Raw genomic sequence first — 25,834 nt, 5'->3', positions numbered from 1 at the left:
TTTATTTGCGCCATTGTCACCGTCTTTTGCACAGAATTCAACTGATTTGGATCCTATGATCAAGTAACTGAATGTGATTGCAGGCTTGTGCATGTAAATTGGCTCAGGTGTACAGAACCTTCCCAATTTTCTACACAAAATAAAGGCTACCTTCCTTTGGCAGCACTTGGGCCAGCTCTTGTGTATATATAACAGGATTTTACTGTAAAAATGTCCAACTTGATGTGAAATTTTAAATCTCCCATTATAGTGAAATAAAATAAATTTCAAGGTTTAATTTTAAAATAAGCACTGCCCCTTTTTAGCAGGGAGGGAGGAAATAACTTGTTTACTTATCAAAAGATTGGGCCCTTCTAACTATGCACCTAATTCTTCTGAGCAGTTGCTGTTAGTGGTTTAGTGCCTTGGCAATGCTGCCAGGTTCGACAAATGGGCCGCCTTTGGTAAGGTAGGGGTGCTGGTAGTTTTTTAAGGCTCGTGGTCAGAAAACCTTGATCTTTAACTGTCACCTGGCCTAAAAAATACACAACCATGGAGAGAGATCTGGCATTCAACCAATATAAAAGCTTTATCAGTTTGGAAAGTACAGTTTATTGTAAAGTAACATTTTTTCCCCATTCTTATGGCTTATCTGAGTAAGATTGGCCTGTTAGGAGAATGTGTGCTGTCAACACATGGCCACTTGTTGCTGGATTGAAGCTGCTCCAACTCACTCACCTATGGAGCCTTCTGTAACCAGCATTGAGAAGGCTCTCCCTCAATTAAACTGGGATGGATATGGACTTAGCCCCGAGTGTGACCCAGGGTGAAGCAGAGTCCAATTTGTTTGTGGTTTGTAAGAATATGATTGGTTGGAGACTTGGGCGGAAAGATGGCCGATGGAGTTTAATCCGGACAAGTGTGAGGTAATGCATTTTGGAAGGTCTAATACAGATAGGAAATATACAGTAAATGGCAGAACCCTTAGGAGTATTGATAGGCAAAGGGATCTGGGTGTACAGGTCCACAGGTCACTGAAAGTGGAAACGCAGGTGGAGAAGGTAGTCAAGAAGGCATACGGCATGCTTGCCTTCATTGGCCGGGGCATTGAGTTTAAAAATTGGCAAGTCATGTTGATGCTTTATAGGACCTTAGTTAGGCCGCACTTGGAATATATCAATTCTTGTCGCCACACTACCAGAAGAATGTGGAGGCTTTGAAGAGGGTACAGAAAAGACTTACCAGGATGTTGCCTGGTATGGAGGGCATTAGCTGTGAGGAGAGGTTGGAGAAACTTGGTTTGTTCTGACTGGAACGATGGAGGTTGAGGGGCGACCCGATAGAAGTCTAAGATTACGAGAGGCATGGACAGAGTGGATAGTCAGAAGCTTTTTCCCAGGGTGGAGGAGTCGATTACTAGGGGGCACAGGTTTAAGGTGCGAGGGGCAAGGTTTAAAGGAGATGTATGAGGCAGATTTTTTACACAGAGTAGTGGGTGCCTGGAACTCGTTGCCGGGGGAAGTAGTGGAAGCAGATACGATAGTGACTTTTAAGGGGCGTCTTGACAAATACATGAATAGGATGGGAATAGAGGGATATGGTCCCCGGAAGGGTAGGGGGTTTTAGTTAAGTCGGGCAGCATGGTCGGTGCAGGCTTGGAGGGCCGAAGGGCCTGTTGCTGTGCTGTAATTTTCTTTGTTCTTTGGTATTGCTCCACTTAAATGATGCAGCAGTGACTAATTGATTGTATATCAGAGTTTCTTGTCATTGCTTTTGGATTGTTCTCTGCTTCTGTCTTCAGCCACCTGTGAAATGTGTGGGATGGTTGGAGTGAGAGATGCATTTTATTCCAAGACCAAACGATTCTGCAGTGTTTCCTGCTCCAGAAGCTACTCATCCAATTCAAAAAAAGCCAGCATTTTAGCCAGACTTCAGGTATTGTTTCAATATCTTATATAAAATCTGCATTGATCCATTTTCTGTCTCTTGTACATCACCTACCATCTTAAATCTCTTTCCCTCCCAGCTTTCCCTTGAGTTCAGTTATATGAAAGCTCTTCCTTGAACAGCTCTCCATTTGAATGAGAGCCAAACTTCTGGCTTGGCAGAAATATGTGGACAACAGAGTCTATTTTTGAGCTTGGATGGCTCTCAATTGGCTGGCTTGAAATTTTCTGACATCGTCCTTATAAGCGGCATTAAGGCAGTTCAACAATTGGTTTAGCTTTTCAGTGGCATTCATAAACTGTATCTATAATTATAGTTCATAGAATCCCTACAGTGCGGAAGGAGGCCATTCGGACCATCAAGCCTGTGCTGACAACAATCCTACCCAGGCACTAACCCCTTAACCCCACTTATTTACCCTGCTAGTCCCCTGACACTAAAGGGCAATTTAGCATCGCCATTCAACCTAACCCGCACATCTTTGACCTGTGGGAGGAAACCAGAGCACCCGGAGGGGAAACGTGTGGACACTGGGAGAACGTACAAACTCCACACAGTCACCCAAGGTCGGAATTGAATCTGGGTTCCTGGCACTGAGGCACCAGTGCATGCCACCATCACTCTCCACCATCCCTCAGTCTTCTCACTGAAGCTCTCGTATTGATTATTCATATAAAATTGAATATTTATACTGCATGGAAAGACTGTGCTGATTGGTAGAGGCATTGCCATGGAGAATGCACCAGAGTCCATTTGCCAACTGATTGGCGCATTCTTCTCCTGCAGTATAATTATAATTCTCTTCACAATTGATATCCTTGCGAATATCTGCTGATGAGCGCAAGGCAAAAGACTTTGGCAACATCTCTCTTTCAGCAATATTTAAGTTTCTGTATAACCAAATTATTTTTTCTCTCCACACAATGTTTAGTTAATGTTTTTTGGAAGAGGTGTTGAAATTGTGGTGGGCCATGTTTTTGTTTCATGGCAATCGAAGGAATCTTTCATAAGGTGTTGCTTGCTAATATTGGACAGTGTGATCTCAACTCCCAGGTTTATTAATACAGAGGAATACAGATGCTCACAGTTGCAGTGGAGAAGTGTATTTATTTTTATGTGCTAGAACAGGCAATTTATCTGTCGCATGTTCTTATTTTTGCTTTCAACAGGGAAAACCTCCGACAAAGAAGGCAAAGGTTTTGCAGAAACAACCTTTGGTGGCTAAATTAGCGGCCTATGCACAGTACCAGGCGAGCCTACAACAGAATCAACCCAAGAGTAAAGCAGGTGACATATTTCTAATACCTTGCATCATGTTGAAAACTGCGGGGAGGAAAGCCAGTTTGAACACCCTTGAAAAGCTTGGCTGAATTTTTGAACATTTTCCATTTATTTATATCTTTTTAACAGTTTAACAGTGTATTGTGAGATTTAAAATATGTGATATTGTTTTTAAAGTAAAACCTGCGACCCTCCTTTCTGTCTTGTTCTCATTGATCTTGTGACAATGAGTGACCAGAAATAGTGATGCCTTGGCACGAACTGCTGGTAACACACCTCCCTGGGCTTATTCAGTTCCATGGCTGGTACAAACTTTCAGTTCCCCCTCTAATGTGTGAACACAATTCAATAAACATGCTGCCCCTCCCTGTCACTGTCACCAAGACAATTTGGTGGCAAAGTGTTGAGATATAATAGGTCTTTATTAAGTTGAGGCACTTTTTTATTTACATACCCTTTTGAATGGCAGCATCTATTTATGGAATTGTGTAGAGTATATAGCACAGAAGATGATCATTTGGGCCAATTACTCCATGCTGTGTGCATGCTTCACTTGAGCCTCATCTAGTTCAATCAGTACAACCCTCTATTTCCTTTTCCCTCAAATGTTTATCAAGCTTCCCCTTCAATCTATATTCAATTACTTTGTGTGGTAGTAAGTTCCTCATTCTCGCCATTCCATTGTAAAGAAGTTTGTTTTAAATTCCCTACTTGATTTCTTGGTGACTATCTGGTATTGCTTTCCTCCAGTTTTTGCTCTTTCCCACAAGTGGAAAATTTTTGTTTCAATTCTATCAAAACCTTTCATGGTTAGAAAGATCTCTGAGATCATCCCTCAACCTGCTCTTTTCAAGAGAAAAGACAGCCAGCTGTTTGATAGGTAAAACCCCTGAGTTTTGGCATTGTTCTTGTAAACGTAGATAATTGTGAGATATTACATTTTGAAACATATCACTTAGAAAATAAGAATCAAAACGATGTGAAGAAGCAGAGAGTTCCGGGAGTACAAATACACAAATCAGTTGGCGTTGCAAACTTCTACGTTTGCACAGTCTCCAGCCCATCGATGTCCTTTTTAGAAAATCATGAGCAGAGCAGGACATTGAACTCCGTGTGATCAAACCAAGGTTCAGTAGAAATGTTGTATAACTTCTCCACTTATCAATTCTGCCCCCCTGCAAAGCCCAGTGATTGAATGTTTTGAATTTCTTAATAAGTTGCACCTCTACTTTTACTGATTTGTGTATTTGTACTCCCTGAACTCTTTACTGCTTCACATTATTTTGATCCTTATCTTCTAAGTGATATGTTTCAAAATGTATTATCTCTCAATTATCTACGTTGAAACTCATTTTCCAACTGATATCTTGTAGTTTGTTGCAGTCCTACTCAGTATTGACTATAATCCCCCAGCCAATTTCTCCCACAAATTCAAAATTGTATTTTTGATTTCAATTCATTTAAATTCTGAACAACATTTGTCCCAGCACTGTTTTTTTTTTTTGGGCTCCAACTGTCCACATTCTGCCATTTGAGGGAGCACAAGTGTTGAAGGATTCTGTTGCTTCCTTTGTGACTGAACCATTCAGTCGAATATGATCCCAAGTTTGGCTTCTCAGCACAGGTGGAGGATCAATCTCTGAGGTGGCAGTGGAGGAACCACAATAGGCCTCGACATACCTGGGTTAGCAGAAAATACCCAGCAAGAGTACCTGCTGCTGTTTGCAAGCTGCTGATCTTGTGGTGGAAGTGCGTGACTGATGAGGGGATGGGTTGGCTAGGCTAACTTCTACACCCACAGCCAAACTGGATATTGCGTTAAAGTGACTGATATAACCACAACTCAAGCTTTGAATCAGTTAAATGTATGAGAAAACCAGTGCTGCTTCTAGCCTGTTAGCGTATGCTTGTACCATTGCTATCTTGGCCTGATATTGTTAATTGAGAGGCTGTTGCTGCAGTCACCATTTTCACCATTTATGTAATAATTTTACAGCAGTCACAGTGGAAGGCTTTGACTGGGGTCATTATGTTTGGAGCAATAAATTTACTGGGGCACCTGTCAGCTGCTTCAAACACGTGAGTGGAATTTTATTTCACTGAATTATGTTGTGCCAATCACTATCTAAATGTAGAGTTTTCCCAAAGATCACAAATGTCATTTGAAGATGAGCTTTTAATTTAAAAGCTCACTCGGATCACAGGGCTAAGGACAGTATATCATATATCAGCCCAGAGGGAATCAACTCGTGATATAGCTTTCCTGTGAATGTTTGGGTACAGTGTAGAGGGAGCTTTACTCTGTATCTAACACCATGCTGTACCTGTCCTGGGAGTGTTTGATGGGGGACAGTGTAGAGGGAGCTTTACTCTGTATCTAACCCCGTGCTGTGTCTGTCCTGGGAGTGGTTGATGGGGACAGTGTAGAGGAAGCTTTACTCTATATCTAACCCCGTGCTGTACCTGCTCTGGGAATGTTTGATGGGGAAGTGTAGAGGGAGCTTTACTCTGTATCTAACACCATGCTGTATCTGTCCTGGGAGTGTTTGATGGGGACAGTGTAGAAGGAGCTTTACTCTGTATCTATCCCTGTGCTGTACCTGTCCTGATGGTTTTGGGTGGAGTACTGCAGGGTGAGCTTGATATTGTATCTAGTTGTCTTTGAAGTTGATAGTGTTGATTCACCAGAATGATGTCTGGGTTTAAAGCGTTGAATTATGAGGACAGGTTGTGTAAACTTGATTTGATTTTAAGTTTAGAAGGTTGATGGGTGATCTAATTGAGATATGTAAAAGAATAAAGGGATTGAATATGGCAGATGCATTGAAGCTATATCCTGTGGTAGGGGAATCCAGAACAATGCCACATGATCTTAAAATTAGAGATGGATTAGTTAAGAGTAAAATCAAGAAACACATCTTAACACAAATGACAGTGAAAATCTGGAGTACTCCAAACAAATTTGAAATTTTCAAGACTAAGATTGCTAGATGTTACATATGTGACCGGAATTGAAGTTGGATAAACAGATAAGCAGATAAATCATGACTTAATTCCATGGGAGAACATTGTTGAGTGGTTGAATGTTTGTAACCCATGTTCCTGACTGGAGTTTGGATGGAAAAATTACACGTTCACCATGGCTTTTCTCTAGATCAGATACCTAAGCACAAACTTTATTCACTCCAGGTGTTGATGGCCATTTTTCTTTGAATATAGATTATTGTGTTGTAATTCTCCTGGCGATTGTACTGAGATTGCAGGATTGTATCCTATTTAATTATGGCGTGTTGTTCATGCTGAGGGACCTCTCTGTTGGATGTAATTGTTCCCTCTGGAGTTTTAATTGTAAAATACAGTTAGAGGAATCTTGAAAGGATATAATCAGTACGTGGCTTAGTAAATGGCTGGCAGTGAGCTCATTTATCATAAGACCAGTAATTTAACACAAGCAGATTGAGAGTATTTAAAACATCTTAAAAATATCCTGTTGATAAGGCTGCAGTATAATCAAGTGGACTCTGATGTCATCTGCACCCTTCAATTATGGCTCTGTCTTGTGATCACTCTTTGTCAATTTACTTTTTTTTTAAAGCATTTGGTGTCCTGTGGCATTGGTCATAGACATGAACCTCTTTCTGTAACTGTTTGTCTGCTGCTTTCAGTTCTCTACCTCTCCCCTCTTCTGTCTTTTCTCCAATCAATTGCTGTCTTTCACCATCACTTCTTTTTTCCCAACTCTCTCCAAACTCACTTTGATTCCTGTTAGTATCACTTTACTGATAGTCACCTTTTATGACTAACCATGTTAAAGTCCAGTTGTGTGCTTATAACCTAGGGCCTACTGAGAAGAATAGTCTGCTTATTTTATTTGTAGTCATGTGTATTTGTTTTCTTTTAAGTTGAAAGAGGCTGATAGCATTGACTTTGAATCCTAGTGTACTTGTGTGTTTTCGATACTGAAGAATTATAACTAGTAACATCTAAAAATAAATGAAAGTTAGTCAAAAACCAATGTGTTTAATTGTGCAGATTTGTATATCTAGAGCATATACATCTACAAACATAATTTGACTGCAGCATCTGTAACACTGCTTTCTTTTATATCAAAAAGGTACCTATGGGGACTCACTGGGGAGACATTGCAGAGGGTGTAAGAGTGGAAGTTCCTAACACTGATTGCAACCTGCCTACCAAGGTCTTTTGGATTGCAGGCATCATAAAGTTAGCAGGTATAACCAAATGCTTGTTCTGACAAGTGATATTAAGACATTGCTGCTGATATTACTATTTCGCTTTCCCACCTCTAGGACACTCCTTAAAACCTACCCCTTTGACTAAACCTTTAGTCACCAAACCTAATATCTCTTTATATGGCACAGTGCTATACTTTGTTTTATAACTGTGATATGAAGTGCCTTGTAATATCTTTTATTATGTTAAAGATGCTCTATGAATTATTCTTGTATACAAATTCCTGCTGGCTAGGGCAGTGTCTGAGTGATGATTGTCAGGTTTGCAGCCTACTCACTTCAACAGTGTTGTCTCTATTTGAGTTTTGGCTGGTTCTTGCTGGGCAAATGCTGTCCTTTGAGAAAAGGTGCTTGTCTCCAGATGATAGAGTAAACCATTGAGAGCAGCTGTCGAGCAGTGTCTGTCCTGTCAGATTTGAACACAGTAAGAAGTCTCACAACACCAGGTTAAAGTCCAACTGGTTTATTTGGTAGCAAACGCCACTAGTTTTCGCAGCGCTGCTCCTTCGTCAGGTGAGTGGGCGATCTGTTCCCAAACAGGGCATATAAAGACACAAAACTCAATTTACAGAATAATGATTGGAATGCGAGTCTTTACAGCTAATCAAGTCTTAAAGGTACAGACAATGTGAGTGGAGAGAGCATTAAGCACAGGTTAAAGAGATGTGTATTGTCTCCAGACAGGACAGTTAGTGAGATTTTGCAAGCCCAGGCAAGTCGTGGGGGTTACAGATAGTGTGACATGAACCCAAGATCCCGGTTGAGGCCGTCCTCGTGTGCGGAACTTGGCTATCAGTCTCTGCTCAGCAACTCTGTGTTGTCACTGCGGGAAAGGATGTCCCGAGGCATGGTACATTGGGGAAACCATGCAGACGCTCCGACAACGGATGAATGAACACCGCTCGACAATCACCAGGCAAGACTGTTCTCTTCCTGTTGGGGAACACTTCAGCAATCACGGGCATTCGGCTTCTGATCTTCGGGTAAGCGTTCTCCAAGGCGGCCTTCACGACACACGACAACGCAGAATCGCTGAGCAGAGACTGATAGCCAAGTTCCGCACACATGAGGACGGCCTCAACCGGGATCTTGAGTTCATGTCACACTATCTGTAACCCCCACGACTTGCCTGGACTTGCAAAATCTCACTAGCTGTCCTGTCTGGAGACAATACACATCTCTTTAACCTGTGCTTAATGCTCTCTCCACTCACATTGTCTGTATCTTTAAGACTTGATTAGCTGTAAAGACTCGCATTCCAATCATTATTCTGTAAATTGAGTTTGTGTCTTTATATGCCCTATTTGTGAACAGAACTCCCACTTATCTGACGAAGGAGCAGTGCTCCGAAAGCTAGAGGCGTTTGCTACCAAATAAACCTGTTGGACTTTAACCTGGTGTTGTGAGACTTTTTAACTGTGTTTACCCCAGTTCAACGCTGGCATCTCCACATCATGTCAGATTTGAAAGCAGGAATGTTGAGACTTGGAGCTGCAATTTGAGTAATTTTTAAAAATTAATTTTACATCTTAAACGACTCTAACCAGTTAGGAAACAAATGTCTAATGGTGGTGCTGTGTACTGGGCTGTACAACAGCATAAGAGCTGCAGGATTCGAGTGTAAACAGCATGAAATCTTTGCTTTCTTGTCATACAGATGAGTCATTTAATTTTTCTTATTTTCTCTATAATTATGGCCAGAGATCCACTGCTTTCCGGTTAAAGACTGGAATAGTTCAGATCGACCATGTCTCAGTTGGTAGCACTCTTGCCTCGGAGTCAGAAAGTTCTGGGTTCGAGTCCCTCTCCAGGAATTGAGCACAATAACTCAGGCTGGCACTCCAGGTACCGTACTGAGGGAGTGCTGCACTCTTGGAACCGCTATCATTTGGATGAAGTATTAAACTGAAACCCCACCTGCCGCCTCAGGTGGCAAAAGAAATCCTATGGCATTATTTTGACAAATAGCAGGGAAGTTATCCCTTGCGTTCTGGCCAATACTTTTCCCTCAATCAACACCATAGACACAGATGATCTGATCATTATCACATTGCTATTTGAGGGAGCTTGCTGTTGGTAAATTTACTGCTGCATTTGTAAAAATATAGTGGTGATTTTCCCAAGCTGAGGTGTATTTGTTTGACCCTCTGCTGTCACATACCTTCTCCACGATGAGGGAAAGAAGATGCAAAACATGTACTTTTTTCCCTCTAGCAGGGCCGATATAATGTGGCGCACTTGGGCAGACTGGCTCTGAAACAGATACTAGGTGTCAGCAGTCGCTCGGGAGTGGATTTTGCTCTCTTTTGGAAGGGATCAGTCCTTTCTGGTCATCACATTGCTGTGACTGACATCTTGGCTAGGTGGGGCGAGCTGTGAGTGCAAATCGCTGCACATGGGTTGGTTCAGTGTGCACATATCCTAACTGATAGAATTTCTTTCTTGGACTCAGATTTTATTCTCTTGCAGGTTACAAAGCGTTGCTCCGATATGAAGGTTTTGACAATGATTCTAGTCTTGACTTCTGGTGCAATGTATGTGGTTCTGATGTTCATCCAGTTGGTTGGTGTGCAACTAGTGGCAAGCCTTTAGTTACTCCTCGCAGTAAGTTTTATATGACAATTACTCTTTTAAAAATATTTATTAGCCTCTGTCATTCACAAAATCTAGGATCATCTTGGAATACAAAGAGCTCCCAGCTTTTCTCTGCTACAAACCTGTCTTCTTAAACCCTTTTTCCTTGTTACCTTCTTTCCCAATGTCAGCAATAAGTGCAAGGCACTCATTTATGTATTTATCATTAATTAGCTGCCTTTGCTTCTTTCCTCCTCTCCTTGGCCAACTGGGCCAAAGTTCCTCTTAAACCCCTAGCCCTGACATGTGTTTTTTTCTCTTATCTCAGCTAATGTCCTCTCTGAGGAGCTTTTGTCAGCAATATCCACATCCTGCTCCCTCAGCCCATACTCAGAGCTGCTGGCCACCCAACTTCTCTTCCTGGTCCTCATTTAAATTTATTGTCATCGTCCCCCCTCCTCAAAAAAAAAACAGCCTCCACCCCATCTCCCACTTTCCCTTCCTCTTCAATCGTCTCCTTGAATAGGTTCTCACTTCCCAAGTTTATGCTCATCTTTCTCGGCATTCCATGTTTCAATCCCTCTGATCAGGCTTCCTTCCCTGTCGTAGGATTGAATAGACTTACAAAGTCATAAATGCCATCCAATGAGGCTGTGACAAAGGGGAACTATTACCCCTCATCCTTCTCAACCTGACTGCAACCTTTGACACAGTTGACCCACACCATCCTCCTCCAACACCTCTCCATTGTTGTTCAGCTGAATGGGACAGCATTTTATTCCAAGAAAGTCCTTCACCTGAGGCATTTGGAACCAGTCTCTCTTTATTGCTCATTTTTTTTCTGGAATAGAGGTGGTTTGTGAATACTTGGTCTGTTTGAAGCTGCAAAATTCTGCATTCCAAGATTCAGATTGATATGGTCAGATGGAATTTCAAACAGCTCCTGCTTTTCTTTGGTAAATGGTTCACCAGCATTAAGATGCTTTCTTGTCCTGGTTGATGATGATGTGTTCATTGGGATGTGTGTGCAAGTTGGATTTCCACCTTCTGGAGTGTATCCAGATGTCAACACTGCTTCACGCCTTTCTTTAAACAGTCATCGCCATCTTGTAGCTGTGCGTGTATTTGGTGAAATTCATTTGGACATTCTGTGTGGAAACTTTAGTCAGAATCTGATCCATTTTCTGCTCCAAGTGCTGTGGGTTAATGTTTGCTATTGTCTTATTAACGTACATTTAGTGTGATTTTCCTTTGCAGCTATCCAGCACAAATATACAAACTGGAAAGCTTTTCTTGTGAAAAGACTAACTGGTGCCAAGACTCTTCCACCTGATTTCTGCCCCAAGGTAAGATGCCCAGTTCCTGATTCCCCACTCTTTCCCATTGGTTTCATTCTTCTGTCTGTTTTAATTTTATTTAATGTCATGCTCCTACCAATGTGATTGGTCTGCAGTTTTTCCTTTTATTTCCTTTGCAAGTGTTAACTGCTGCTTGGTCTGATCACAAGGGCGCCAGTTGTCCTTTTGAAATCTTGTCCAACAGGTTTAAACATTGACCACGCTTGTTGCTGAACACAACCATAAAGGATACTAATGCTTGGTCTTGTCCTTACTCATTCATCACCTCCATACACACTGCAGGCCCAACATCAGTTATTTATTGCCTGAGCCATCAGGAGATTTTCTTATTTGTGATCTGAAACTGGCCATAGATTTCGGCTTACTACTCAGGGCAGGCAGTATTGCGATTCCATTATCTATCATAATTATGCTTCAGAATCAGAAGTGCAGTTAATGCCAGCCACTTCCCTTTGATAATGTAAGGCTATTTTACAGGTTGTTGAAAGCATGCAGTATCCTTTCAAAACTGGCATGCGTGTAGAAGTTGTTGATAAAACGCACCTCTGCCGAACAAGGATAGCAGTGGTTGAAAGCATCGTGGGAGGTCGTTTACGGCTCATCTATGAAGAGTGTGATGATGGGACAGATGATTTCTGGTGTCATATGCTGAGCCCCCTCATTCACCCTATTGGTTGGTCTCGAAGTATTGGACACAGATTCAAACGAACAGGTAAGTGTAGAGTTGAGAATTGTTTTTGTATGAATGTCTGGTCAGAATAGGATCAGGCTCAGCTCTGGTTCCCTTTCATGGTCAGGTAGCTTGATAGTTCTGTACCCCTTTGGTTAAGATTCTGAAGGGCAGCTGCATGCATGTGATGGTGGGGATAATGGCAGCTATGCTTCAAGAAAGTAGTTTATCATTGAAAAGTGAGCAGGTGTGTGTTTCATGTTTTCCTTGATGTCTATTCCAGGAGGATAGAATCAGTGCAGCACAACAGGAATTTAAATACAAACACAAATGCTGCAACCCTTCAATCAAAGTGTAAACAGAACAGCCCCCCTACTGTAGCATAATGACACTGGGCCAGTAATCCAGAAGCTTGCATTCATGATCGGAGATTGGTTTCCTTTGGGTGCTCCGGTTTCCTCCCACAGTCTAAAGGATGTGCTGGTTAGGTGCATTGGCTATGGTAAATTCTCTCCCAGTGTACTCAAACAGGCGCCAGAGTGTGGCGACTAGGGGATTTTCACAGTAACTTCATTGTAGTATTAATGTAAGCCTACTTGTGACACTAAATAAATAAAATAATAAAAGTTGAAATTCCATGATGGCAACTGGGGAATTTAAATGTTGTAATTAGCTAATGCTGGGATTAGAAAGCTAGTACCGTTGATTTTCAAGAAAATTCATCTAGTTCAAATCTGCTGCTGTTGCCTTGGTTTAGCCGAAATGTGATTCCAGACCCACAACCATGTTTGCCACCCTCTGAAACAGCCTAGCAAATCACTCAATGAAGGGCAGTTGGGGATCGGCAATAAATGCTGGCCTTGCCAGCAATGGTTATATTGTGTGAGTGAGTAGAAAAATGTAATATTGTATGTACCTTCTTCAGAACTCAAACACAGAAGACACAAAAGTACATTCTTATTATAAACAGGAATGCCGAGAGGGAATTGTGTGTATGTGCACATGTTCTATCATCAATAGAACGAAGCAACATATTTCTTCAAAAATAAACCCAAGTACTAAAGTAACAGAAGATACCAGAGAAACAATGGGGAGATGGTGGGGTTGTGGTATTGTCACTGAGTAATCCAGAGACCGAGGGTGGAATTTAAATTCAATAAAAGTCCAATGAGACCATGAAACCATCTAGTTCACTAATGTTCCTTGGGGAAGGAAATGTGCCATCCTTATCTTGTCTGACCTTCATGGGCCTCCAGACCCACCATAATGTGGTTGACTCTTAAATGGCCTAGCAAGACACTCAGTTGTATCTGACTGTGACAAGTGGAACAAAAGGGAATGAAACTGGATGGACCACTCAGCATCAATATAGGCACCAGAAATGACAATGGCATACCCAGCCCTGTTGACCCTGCAAGGCTCTCCTTATTGATGTCTGGGGGGCTTGTGCCAAAATTGAGAGAGCTGTCTCACAGACGAGTCAAACAACATAGTAGTACCCGTAGAATCATACCTTACAGATAATGTCCCAGAAATCACCACCATCATTCCTGGGTAAGTCCCGCCAGTGAGACAAGACATAGCAGAGCGAACAGCACCATGTATATGTGAGGAGGTTGCCCTGGGAGTCCTCAACATGAAGTCACATGGCATCAGGTCAAACATGGACAAGGAAACCTCCTGCTTAATATCACATATAGTCATCCCTCAACTGGTGAATCTGTACTCCTCCATGTTGAACACCACTTGGAGGAAACACAGGGTGGCAAGGGTGCAGAATGTACTCTAGGTGGGGGACTTCAATGTCCATCATCGTATGGCTCGGTAGTACCAGCACAGACTGAGCTGGCCGGATCCTAAAGGGCACAGCTGCTAGATTGGGACTGCAACAGGTGGTGAGGAACCCCAAGATGGAAAACCATACTTGACCTCATCCTCACCAACCTGCCTGTCCGTGACGTATTGATAGGAGTTACCACCACACAGTTCTTGTGGAGACAAAATTCTGTCTTCACATTGAGAATACTCTCTGTTATGTTATGTACAAAGAAAAGTATTGCACAGGAACAGGCCCTTCGGCCCTCCAAGCACATGCTGATCATGATGCCCCAACAAACTTCAAAAAAAAAAGCTTCTGCCCTTACTCGGTCCGAATCCCTCTATTCCCCCTCTATCCATGTACCATCCAGATGTCTCTTAAATGTTGCTAATGTGCCTGCTTCCACCTCTGGAGCGCTTTCCAGACACCCACCACTCACTGTGAAAAGATTCCCCGGCGTATCTCCCTTAAACTTTCACCCCCTCACCTTGAACCTGTGCCCCCTTGTAACTGACACTTCCACCCTGGGAAAAAGCCTCTTGACAATGCATCCTGTCTATGCCTTTCATAATTTTGTAGACCTCTATCAGGCCTCCCCTCAGCTATTGTACTAAATGGGTTGACTTTGAATAGATCTCGCAACCCCAGACTGGGCATCCATGAGATGCTGTGGGCCATCAGCAGCAGTAGAATTGTGCTTGACCACAATCTGTAACCTCATGGCCTGGCATATCCCCCACTCTACCATTACCACCAATCCAGGGGATCAACTCTTATTCAATGAAGAATGCAGGAGGGCATTCCAGAAGCAGCACCCAGGCAAACCTGAAAATGAGGTGTCAACCTGGTGTAGCTACACACAGGACTACTTGCATGCCAAACAGCATAAGCAGCAAGTAATAGACTAGAGTTAAGCAATTCCACAACCAACCGGATCAGATCTAAGTTGTGCAGTCCTGTCACATCCAGCCATGAATGGTGGTGGACAATTCACCAACTCACTGGAGGAGAAGGCTCCATAAGTACACTCATCCTCAATAATTGAAGAGCCCAGCACATCAGTTCAAAAGATAAGCATAGAAAATAGGAGTAGGCCATTCAGCCCTTTAAGCCTGCTCCACCATTCATTATGATTATGGCTGATTCTCCAACTCAGTAACCTGTTCCCAGTTCTCCCCCCATATACTCTCATCCCTTTGGCCCCAAGACCTATATCTAACTCCTTCTTGAAAATGAAAGCTGAAGTATTTACATCAATTTTAAGCCAGAAGGGCTGATCCATCTCTGCCTCCTGCAAAGGTTCCCAGCATCACAGATGTTAGTCTTCAGCCAATTCGATTCACTCCACGTGATATTAAGAAACTGCTGAAGGTGCTGGATACTGCAAAGGCAATGGGCCCTGACAATATTCCAGCAATATTACTGAAAGCTTGTGTTCCAGAAGTTGCTGTACCCCTAGCCAAGCTGTCCCAGGACAGCTCCCACAGTGGCAGTTACCTGCCAATATGGAAAACTGCCCAGGTATGTCATGTACACAATAAACGGGACAAATCCAACCCGGCCAATTACTGCCCCATCAGTCTTCTCTCGATCATCAGTAAAATGATGGATGGTGTCATTAACATGCAATCAAGCGGCACTTACTCAGCAATAACCTGGTTGGAGTCGCACCTGGCACAAAGGGGGATTGTTATGGTTGGAGATCAATCATCTCTGTTCCAAGACATCTCTGCAGGAAGCCCTCAGGGGAGTGTCCTAGGCCCAACCATCTTCAGCTGCTTCATCAATGACCTTCCTTCCATCATAAGGTTAGAGGTGGGGATGTTCGCTGATGATTGCACAATGTCCAACACCATTCGCGGCTTCTCAGATACTGAAGCAGTCCATGTCCAAATGCAGCAAGAACTGGGCAATATCCAGGTTTGGGCTGACAAGTGATGAGTAACATTTGCGCCACACAAGTGCCAAGTAATGACCATCTCCAACAAGAGAGAATCTAACCATCGCCTCTTAACACTCAATGGCATTACCATCCCTAAAATGTCCAACTATCAACATTCAGGGGGTTACCATTGACCAGAAGCTGAACTGGGCTAGCCATATAAATACTGGCTAGTAGAGGAGCTTGGAGGCTAGAAATCCTGTGGTGAATCACTCACCACCTGAGTCCCCAGAGCCTGTCAGCCATCTCCAAGGTACAAGTCTGATGGAATACCTTTCACTTGCCTGGTTGAGTGCAGGTCCAATAGCACTCTAGAAACTTGATACCATCTAGGACAAAGCAGACCACTTGATTACTATCCCTTCGACAAGCATTCATTCCCTCCACCATTGCGCGCAGTGACAACAGTGTACCATCTACAAGATACACCTCGGGAACCCCCAAGGTTCCTTGGGCAGCATCTTCCAAATCCACCATCACTACCATCTAGAAGGACAAGGGCAGCTGATACTGGGACAGCTATTACCTGCAAGTTGCCCTCCATCTTACACTTCCAAGTTATCGCTGTTCCTTCGCAGTCACTGGGTCAAAATCCTGGAAATCGCTCTCTAGCAGCTCTGTGGGTGTACCTATAGCTTGGAGTGCAGCGGTTCAAGAAGGCAGCTCCCCAGCACTACCTTGATGGCAACTAAGGATGGGCAATAAATGTTGGCCCAACTAGCAAAGCCCACATATCAGGTTATTATTATATTGCTCTTTTTGGGATCTTACTGTGCACAAATTGGTTGTCACATTTCCTACATTACACTGTTTCCTACATAACTACACTTCAAGAGTACTTCACTGACTATAAAGCACTTTGAAGTATCATGAAATATGTTTTAAATTCACTACATGTGATATTAAGAAATGTCTGAAGGCACTGGATATTACAAAGCGTATGGGTCCTCACAGTATTCCTGCAATACTTCAGTGACTGCAACGGTTCAAAAAGACAGCCCACCAACACCGTACCGCGGGCAACTAGTGATGGGCAATAAATGCTAGCCTAGCAGGCGACATCCACATCCTGTAAATGAATTTTTAAAAGATATAAATAGCCACAGCTTTAGAAGTTGAGAGAAATATGAGGGATTGAAAATCTAGGAACAGCTATGGAATTTTATGCAGGTTTAAAAATGAGGATGTAGCTGAAATCTGAAATTGTTTTGACCATTGATTTCTTCTTGCCTGTAAATTTATTCTGAAGACTAATGCTAAACATTAGCCTAGTTTGGATTTGCCTTCGACTCTGCATCTAAATTTAGTGTCCATCACTGATACCTCACCTCCTGTGTTGCTTGACTGCATTCCTTTTTATATATTCAATTACTTTTACAACCTTCCTTAATATTTAGATGGTTCAAAGAAGCAGGAAGGACAGTGTGATGCTGCACCACAATTATTTGCAAAGGTAAGCTTATAGAAGTGAGGCATTGTACCCTTGTGGTGAACCATAGATGGTTACCACTATGGGTACTGAACCATAGATGGTTAGCACTATGGGTACTTGTACATATGTTACTGTTGTTACTGTTGGGGTTAGGGTTGGGGTGTTCTACCTGTTGGTATTGTTCTGTGGTACACTCCGGTTGGCTCCGCCTACCTGTAGGAGTATAAAGGTCACTGCACTGCCGGGTGACCCTTTAGTCTGGGATTGTATTGTTAAGCAGTATGCTCCATTCTTGTTACTAATAAAAGCCTTTATTTCCCGGGTACGATCCAGCCTCCCGAGTGATTTAATCGCGCATCAACCCTTAATAGAGCAATGTAGAATATTCCAGGGAAAAGTTATTTATTTTTGTTTTGGGTCATCTGAAATCCTAAAAGCCCTGTGCTTCCTGGCTACATATAGTTTTTTTTTCTGGTTTCTCTCATTAATAGATTTAGAAGTGGGATGTGTCTTTCTAAAAAGAAAACTGCCAGAGAGCACCTTTGCTGAGAGTTACTTTGACTAAGTGCTTATTACTTCATGCAGGAGGGAATTGACATAAATACTGTTTAATCATGCATTACAAAATCAATGGGGTGGAACTGGCTAGATTAGGTAAATATGATTTACTAACAGACTCAAGACATTTGTGGTCAAATTAATATCTCTATTGCAACAGTGCTATATATACAGGATTTCTAGTTATTCGTAAACCAAGCACTTTAACTGAACCAAAATTCTCACTCTGGAAAAAGCTACATAAATCTGTGTAAAAACAGGCCTGGGCATATGGCTACATTTTTTTCAAGAGTCTAGCCTTGTATCTTGTCTGTAGTCATAAAATGTGAAAGCCTAATTGTTTTCTCTTGAGTTGAAAAGATAGGTTTATATCTCCTGGGCTCAGTATTGTTCGATGAATAAATACATGATTTCCTTGAAATCTATCTATTAATTTTATCATCTAACACTGAGAGAAGCTCCCTAACTACCAATTTTGTTCCAGGATTAAATCCTTGTTCAGGAATCAGGTATTATATCAACATTATGACAACGCCTTCCTTGAGTCTATCTGTATAATGGCACGTCCATTAGAATTTGATTGTGTAGAAACACTGGAGGGTTATAGACTGTTACCATCGTCACCTTTGTTTATAGAATCAATGGTGATGTATTCTTTTAATTCACCTGATAGCTTCCTGAAACATTTTCATTCAAATCTAGTGAAGCTTCATTTTTTTGCACAAAGAATAGTTTTCAATTATTTGCATCAAATGGTTGTCCTTTTTACTTTGCTGTAATGTCCCAACTATGTTAGGGGTTATGGATTTTAACAAAATGAGAAGAACATGGTTTGTGCACGTGATTCAAAGTAACAACAATAAGGCTTATTGAAGAAACATTCTCTGTACAGAGTACAAACTAAAAGTAAAATAGTAGCCTCTACAAACACCCAAATGACAGCACCAAATCACGTGATCAGCTGTTAAAGCAACCTACAACCATTTAAAATATATAACATCCCTCCCACTTTACTTTCTGCGGTCATGACAAATTACTACGATGTTATACATTGGACCAAAAAAATTCTAGACATAGTACTATGCATCATTAATCATTATACACAGTCATGCTGCAAGTCGATCAGGAGGACATCTATCCCTCTTTTGTTGTATACAGTGAACTGGAATTTGGCTGTCCTTGACCCTAAAAGTCTGACCTGGAACTTCAGTAGACATTTCTTCTCTTGGAACTAATTCTGCATCATTCTCACATGGTATAGTAGCAGAGACACAATCATTGGGCAACTCAGATTCAATTATATCCTCCGCAGTAGTATTCACAACATTAGGGACTAAAGTTGGTAATTTTGGAGATGATTGTGAAGAATAATTTTGAGGTGACAACAATTGATCAGCATGGCATCGCCAAACCAGTTCATCTTTGGTTTAAATCGTGTAAGAATTGGACCTGTTTTTGCTAAAACTATGGCTGGTACCTATTTCTCACTCGTAACATAATTACACACTAACACTCGATCTCCTTGTTGAAATGTGTTATTTTGCCCTGACTTCTCGTCTAGCAACTTGAGATTGTTGTAGACACTCTACTATCTCTGAGGCTTTGGGTAGCAATAGCAAATCAAATGTAGTTTTCAACTTTCTGTTTCAGAATAATGCAGGTGAACTTTGGTTGCATGAGTAGTGTTTCTAATAGGATGCCAAAAAAACTATTCATACGATGTGATAATGAAACTTGCTCTTTTGAAGCTTTTAAAGATGTTTCAAGGATTGTATGAATCTTTCAACTAATCCATTGGTTAATGGACGATAAGGTGCCAATTTTATATGCTGAATGCCATTTACTTTGAGATAATCCTCAAACTCCTGGGAAGTAAACTGAACCATTATCGTTAACAATCTGTTCCAAATCTTGCAAAAGTTTTGTCAAGTTTTTCAGTGGTTTGTTAGGATGTAATCGATCTCATGCACTATAGGATCCCTACACTGCAGAAAGAGGCCATTTGGGCCATCGAGTCTGTATTGACTCTCTGAAAGAACATCTTATCCAGGTCCGCCCTATCCCCCTAACCCTATGCAGGGGGATAGTTTTGGCCACTGAATGTGCATCAATTATGACTAAGCCCTCAAATGGACTAGCAAAATCTACATGCAATCATCGCCATTGCCAATGGTGTAAATGAGGCAACGATGGTCTATTTCATATTTGTGCACAGGATTGACACACTCCCACTTTTTCTTCAATCTGAACATCCAGACCCTGCCACCAAAAATAATGTGCTAAATCCTTCATCCTGACGATACCAGAATGACCTTCATTTTGTTCACGAACTCTTCCATGCAGACTAGGAGGAATGGTCACTCTGATTCCCCACGATAGACGCACACCTTGGACGGTCAACTCAAGCTTTCCTGACATTCAAGACATTGAATGTATTTAAGAGGCGCCTAGATATAGCACTTGGGGGCGAATGGGATCAAAAGTTATGGGGAGAAGGTAGGATTAGCCATGATCGTGATGAATAGCGGAGCAGGCTAGAAGGGCCAAATGGCTTCCTCCTGCTTCTATCTTCTATGTTTCTATGACACACACAGTTTCAGATCAGGATGTGGATGATGCGTTCCAGCTATCATTCCTTTCAAGACCATATCCATCACCTTCCCCATCACTGATCATTTCTGGTATGTCTCTGAACTTCAGAATCTGTCACAGGCAAATGATCTACTCATGAAAAATGAAGAACGCTAGCAAAACTAGTTAATGGTAGCTGCTTAATAGGTAAAGGTAAGCGTGATAATGCATTAGAATAGCACTCTGTTGATGGTGTGCCTTTATAGCCCCCTTTTTACCCTGGAGACTAATGACTTAATGCATTTCTTTTTTTTTTTCAAACAACCCCAACTGTAGAGCAAAGCATTCCTTTTTAAATGTGCCAGATACTGTCTGGAATCTTCTCTGATCAGATGGGAAAAAAACCTTTTTTATGACCACGCAGAGAGTTTTTTTAAAATCTGAGTCTTCCTTCACTGGCATTTCAATCTATTGTTGCTTCTCTTTGGGGGCTGACTAACTTAGTTGGCTGGACAGCTGGTTTGTGATGCAGAGTGATGCCAAAATCACTGGTTCAATTCCTATACCAGCTGAGGTTATTCAAGAAGGCCTGCCTTGCTCTCCGCTCAACGGGGAGTAGCCCATGGTAATCTGGGACAAAGGCGGCTTTACCTGCTTCTCCCCAACCTTCTAATATTCACAGTGTGAGGACCCACAATTTTTTTCTTCTTGGGATTTTGTTTTATGTTCTCGATGAAACAAAATTCCGACTCGCTGACAGTTTTCTTTCTGTAATGTCAGAGTGAGAGACGTATATGGCGCATAAAAGGCCCTTCGACCCATTGTGTGTGTCGGTCAAAGACAAACCACTTAAGTATTCTAATCCCATTTTCCAGCTCCTGGTCCATAGCCTTGTCTGCCTCGGCATTGCAAGTGCACATCTAAATACTTAAATATTGTGAGGGTCTCTGCCTCCACCACCCTTTCAGGCAGAGTGTTCCAAACTCCCACCACCCGCTGGGTGAAAGTTTTTCTTCACATCCCCTCTAAACTTCCTGCCGCTGACCAAAGCAAATAATGTAGTTTGCATACATGGGTTCAAAGTAACAACAAGGTTCATTGACGAGATGTTCTCTGTACCGAGTAAAACAACAGTCTCTGCAATACCCAAATTACATCATCAAATCATGTGATCAGCTCTTAAAACAACCTGCAATTCTTTTAAATACACAACATTTGCCACATACAACGAACTCCATCTTCTTTTCCCATACAAATGTGTCTTATTAATTGGCCTTAAAGTGGCTGAGCAAATACTCAGTTGTGTCGTGCAGTGGTTCAGGATGGCAGTTTGCCAACAATTTCTCAAGGTAATGAAGGATGGGTAATATATGCTGGCCTGGCAAAGCTCGCATCCTGAGAATGAATCTTTTGAGAATGGTTTTCTGGTTGTTGTGATCATGCTGAATCTCTTGATCTTCAGGTGAGGGATGTGGACCAGAGTGGAGAGTGGTTCCAGGAAGGGATGAAACTGGAAGCAATTGATCCACTGAATCTTTCTGCAATTTGTGTGGCCACCGTTAGAAAGGTATTTTGTGCTTGGACTTGTCAGTTTCTACTTGGCCCACAGAGACAATATCGTCTTGCTGCCAAACCTGCATCCTTTGTACCATCCATTTATGAAAGGTGGAATTACAATAGTTATTGCTTAACCTGTTAACCAGAACCCAAGAGTATAGTGTTCATAAAAGCAGCTAGTCTTGCCTAGCCCTGGTAAAAACCTATTTTGCATATCTGTAAATTCAAATGATCAACCTAGACTTTTTTTAATATTTAAAGCATTTGCATATATTTGAGGTTTAAAACCACCATGCTAATTAGTTAAGCTATTTCCGGATTACTTTGTTCATGAAGGTTGGATATGATCCCCTATTGCCCGTTGTTGGAGTCTTATAACCAAGATCAAAAGCAAGCAAACACTCTGATTGCAGTAATGAAATATAATCTTTCCATTAATCTGTTTTTGTGAAAGAAACAAAAAATTCCCCTTTTTGCTGGGTGAAAGACCTCAGTGTTGACACTCTGAATATACTGCAAATCTCTGTGTTTCTTTACTCAGAAGTGGAGCCAACAAGGTCTCAACCTGTAGGAGTGTATCTCTTCACTGAGATGGTGTAGTTTTCTTAATCCTGCAATAACCTTGCTCATTTGCTCTGCTAACCAGAGCTGCAGAAATGTTTTGGCTCCCAAGTTGAATTTGTTGGTTTGGGTTTCCCTGAGTTACACAAGGAGGAGAAATTATCACTGCCAAGTGTTCTTCTGCATCCAACTGCATGGGGCACCTATGTGAATTTTTGTGGGAGTGTCGTGTGTTTTTCTCATCTCCTGACTTGCTGACTTTTCCATTATCTTTCTCAGGTATTGGCTGAGGGCTACCTGATGATTGGTATTGATGGCTCAGAGGCAGCAGATGGCTCGGACTGGTTTTGCTACCACTCAACTTCGCCGTCAATCTTTCCCGTGGGGTTCTGTGAAATTAACAAGATTGAATTGACGCCTCCCAGAGGTAATGCCGTTTTCATTGGCTGTTTGTAACAGTTTGTTACACTTTGTACCTATCTTCAAAATAGTGTGAAACATTGCGTTGGGATATGTTTGGGTGATGCAGTGTAAATTAATTTTATGCTGGGCATTGATGCCCATTGTCTGCTTTATGTTCCATTAAATTCAACTTCTCTTGTAAACTTACTGCCACTGAGTTGGTTGATGATGTGATTCCTTCAGAGTAGCTCCCAGGTCAATCGAAAGCAGAGCTGCCCTTGAAACCCAAGTTACTTAATGATGTGAACATCATTGAGATGATTTGGGGATTGGTGTGAAATGTTGCAGCAAAATCAGTTCAGAGTTGATCCTTGTCAGAGAGCTTGTATTAGACACATTATTTTTCACGTTTAGCCTTGCTTTTAGCCCATGTAAGAGTGTGCCTATCTCCACCTCATGGTTTGGTGATGGGTGAAACTGAAAAGGGGAATTTATGAGGCTGCAGGTTGCCAGTCTAGTCCACACTAAACTAGAGCAACTCTGCAGCAACTTACCACTGATAATGGACCCTGTGTCTTCCATTGTACCGTATCTGCACTGCCCGTGTAACTCACATGTGCCATCGTTGTTCAGAGCTACCTTTTATTCATTCTGCTGTAAAACAATGTCTTGTCTAACCCTTCAGTGCAGTTGAAAGTGCCGTCTTCAGCAGGAGACATCAAACTGAGGCCCCATCTGCCCTCTGGTGGATGTGAAAGATCCCATGGGCCTACTTCAAAGATGAAAAGTGACGTTCTCCCTGGTTACCTAGCTAATATCTCTTCCTCAAACAGTGTCACTTTTAAAATAAAGCCGATCATGGCTCCAGAGTGGCACTGTCCCTTAAAAATTGAGGAGACTTGCTATGTATCTCACAGAATATAAAATCCCAAGGATCAAGAAGGTACCAGAACAGATGTCTGGTCTGAGTTGAGTTACCTGGATCTTGATCAGGAAGAAATGAGTCTTTTCCAATTAGCTTTGGCGTCCCTGGGCTAAGGAGAGGAAAAACAATTTGAGTTCTTGCTTCATGTCACCATCCACTCACTCTGACAAAGTGCAGATGTGCGTAATGAATATCCAATGGGATTGGGTTCAGTGGTAATGCTGCCATGGATGAATAGCCAGTTAATGGCCATATGGATCAGATACATCTCCAAAGCCATGCAAAACGTGCAGTCGTTGCCTGCAGAAAGGAGGGAAGAATAATAAATGGGGACGGGGGGGAGGCATTGAAGTCGCTTTTGTTTTCTTTCCCTCTACTGGTTTATTATTTGAAGCAGGAATGTGGACTGATATCCTGCCATTTTGAGCCATTATACTTTTTTTTTATACTTTTCCAATTCAATCAAATCAAATCCAATTCAGAGTCTCAACAAGTTGAGACATTTCAGATCCAGGCTGACAAGACAGGGCGAGCGACCAAACCACCCTGTCCTGGGCCTGATCTACATGAGCCAAGCTGATTGGAGAAGGGGGAGGTTCCTCCTCCAAGACTTGAGCTCATCTGCATCTTAGCCAAAAGGCCGAGATGCCGCTTTAAAAAATTGCTTCATATGAAACATATGAAGCTTCAGTATAACCTAATGACCTCAACCAAGTGCGGCCAACCATGGGCTGCCGACCATACTACTCTTGATCTTAGCCAAAAGGCCGAGAACTTGAGCCATTATACTGTTCCACCAGTTGAACCTAAGAGGTAGATGTCTGGATCACAGTTTCTGATTCAGGAGGCTAAATGAACATGTCACTGCTGCATTAAGGTAATGCTGCCTATTTTACAGGTTACTCCAAAATTCCTTTCAAATGGTTCGATTACCTTAGGGAGACTGGATCTGTTGCAGCACCTGTCAAACTATTCAACAAGGTGAGAACATAAAGTTAAAGTGAAGTTTATTTATTAGTCACAAGTTGTTGTTGTTCGTCCATCGTCGTCGATGAGGACCTCGACACCATTAGTCATTATGAGGCTGGATGCAGTGTGTCCGAAGAAGACTGATCAGGCCAATTCGGGCACGGAATGTCCTGGCACATATTGGGCAGACTTGTGTAGGCGCTGTAGTTGTTGCGCTGGTGGCTCTGGACTTGCGCAGCTCGCGCTTAAGTTGTGCTTCAGCATTGCACCTTGCTTCATAAGCTTGACAGCCCTTGTGGATGAGGCAGCGCCAGGTAGGGCGGTTTTGTGCCAGCGTTTCCCAGATGGTCGTGTGTATGTCAAGCGACTTCAGGGAGGCCTTGAGTGTGTCTTTGTAACACTTCTTCTGCCCTCCATGCGAGCGTCTTCCAGCAGAGAGTTCCCCAAAAAGGAGCTGCTTGGGGATGCGCTCGTCCGGCATACGGATGACATGACCTGCCCACCGGGCCTGTGCTCTCATCAGCAGTGTGTGGACTGATGGTAGACTTGCTCTAGAGAGAACTTCAGTGTCTGGTACTTTGTCTTGCCATCTGATGCATAATATTCTGTGAAGACAAGTCATGTGGAAATGATTGAGCTGTCTTGCATGCCTTCGATACACAGTCCACATTTCACAGGCATACAGGAGGGTAGTGAGTACCATGGCGCTGTAGACCTTCAGTTTTGTTGCTGGGCTGATTCCTCGATGTTCCCATACAGTGGAACGCAGTCTACCGAAAGCAGAACTTGCCTTTGCTATTCTGCAGTTAACTTCTGTATCAATAGTCACTGCTCGGGAGAGGGTGCTGCCAAGATAAGTGAACTGGTCCACTGCCTGTAGTTTCTGCCCTTTGATTGTGATTATGGGCTCTGTGTACGGTACATGAGGAGCAGGCTGGTGCATGACTTCAGTCTTTTTAATGTTGATGGTGAGTCCAAAGTTGTCCTCAGGAACTTAAAGATGCTTCCATTGTACACCTCTACAAGAGGAAGGGCA

At 42.3% G+C, this 25,834-nt stretch overlaps 1 protein-coding gene across 2 annotated transcripts in view; it reads left to right on the top strand.

Moving 5' to 3' along the window:
- The window catches only part of mbtd1 (mbt domain containing 1), a 61,819-nt gene that overhangs the window by 14,168 nt on the left and 21,817 nt on the right, over positions 1–25,834 (top strand). Inside the window, exons 3-13 of one of the 2 annotated variants that reach the window (XM_078225858.1) lie at positions 1,781–1,914; positions 3,096–3,213; positions 5,204–5,286; positions 7,322–7,439; positions 9,930–10,064; positions 11,292–11,380; positions 11,870–12,104; positions 17,221–17,276; positions 21,847–21,951; positions 22,782–22,929; positions 24,728–24,810. In XM_078225858.1, coding sequence (XP_078081984.1) covers positions 1,781–1,914; positions 3,096–3,213; positions 5,204–5,286; positions 7,322–7,439; positions 9,930–10,064; positions 11,292–11,380; positions 11,870–12,104; positions 17,221–17,276; positions 21,847–21,951; positions 22,782–22,929; positions 24,728–24,810 — 1,304 coding nt within the window. The remainder of the gene's footprint in view (positions 1–1,780; positions 1,915–3,095; positions 3,214–5,203; positions 5,287–7,321; positions 7,440–9,929; positions 10,065–11,291; positions 11,381–11,869; positions 12,105–17,220; positions 17,277–21,846; positions 21,952–22,781; positions 22,930–24,727; positions 24,811–25,834) is intronic. The other variant, XM_078225859.1, reaches the window with a different exon arrangement.

This window comes from Mustelus asterias, chromosome 12 (assembly GCF_964213995.1).
Source record: "Mustelus asterias chromosome 12, sMusAst1.hap1.1, whole genome shotgun sequence".
In the NCBI taxonomy this organism is placed as follows: Eukaryota; Metazoa; Chordata; class Chondrichthyes; order Carcharhiniformes; family Triakidae; genus Mustelus; species Mustelus asterias.
The sequence above is the reverse complement of the archived record's forward strand: the minus strand, read 5'-3'. Positions and strand labels throughout refer to the sequence as shown.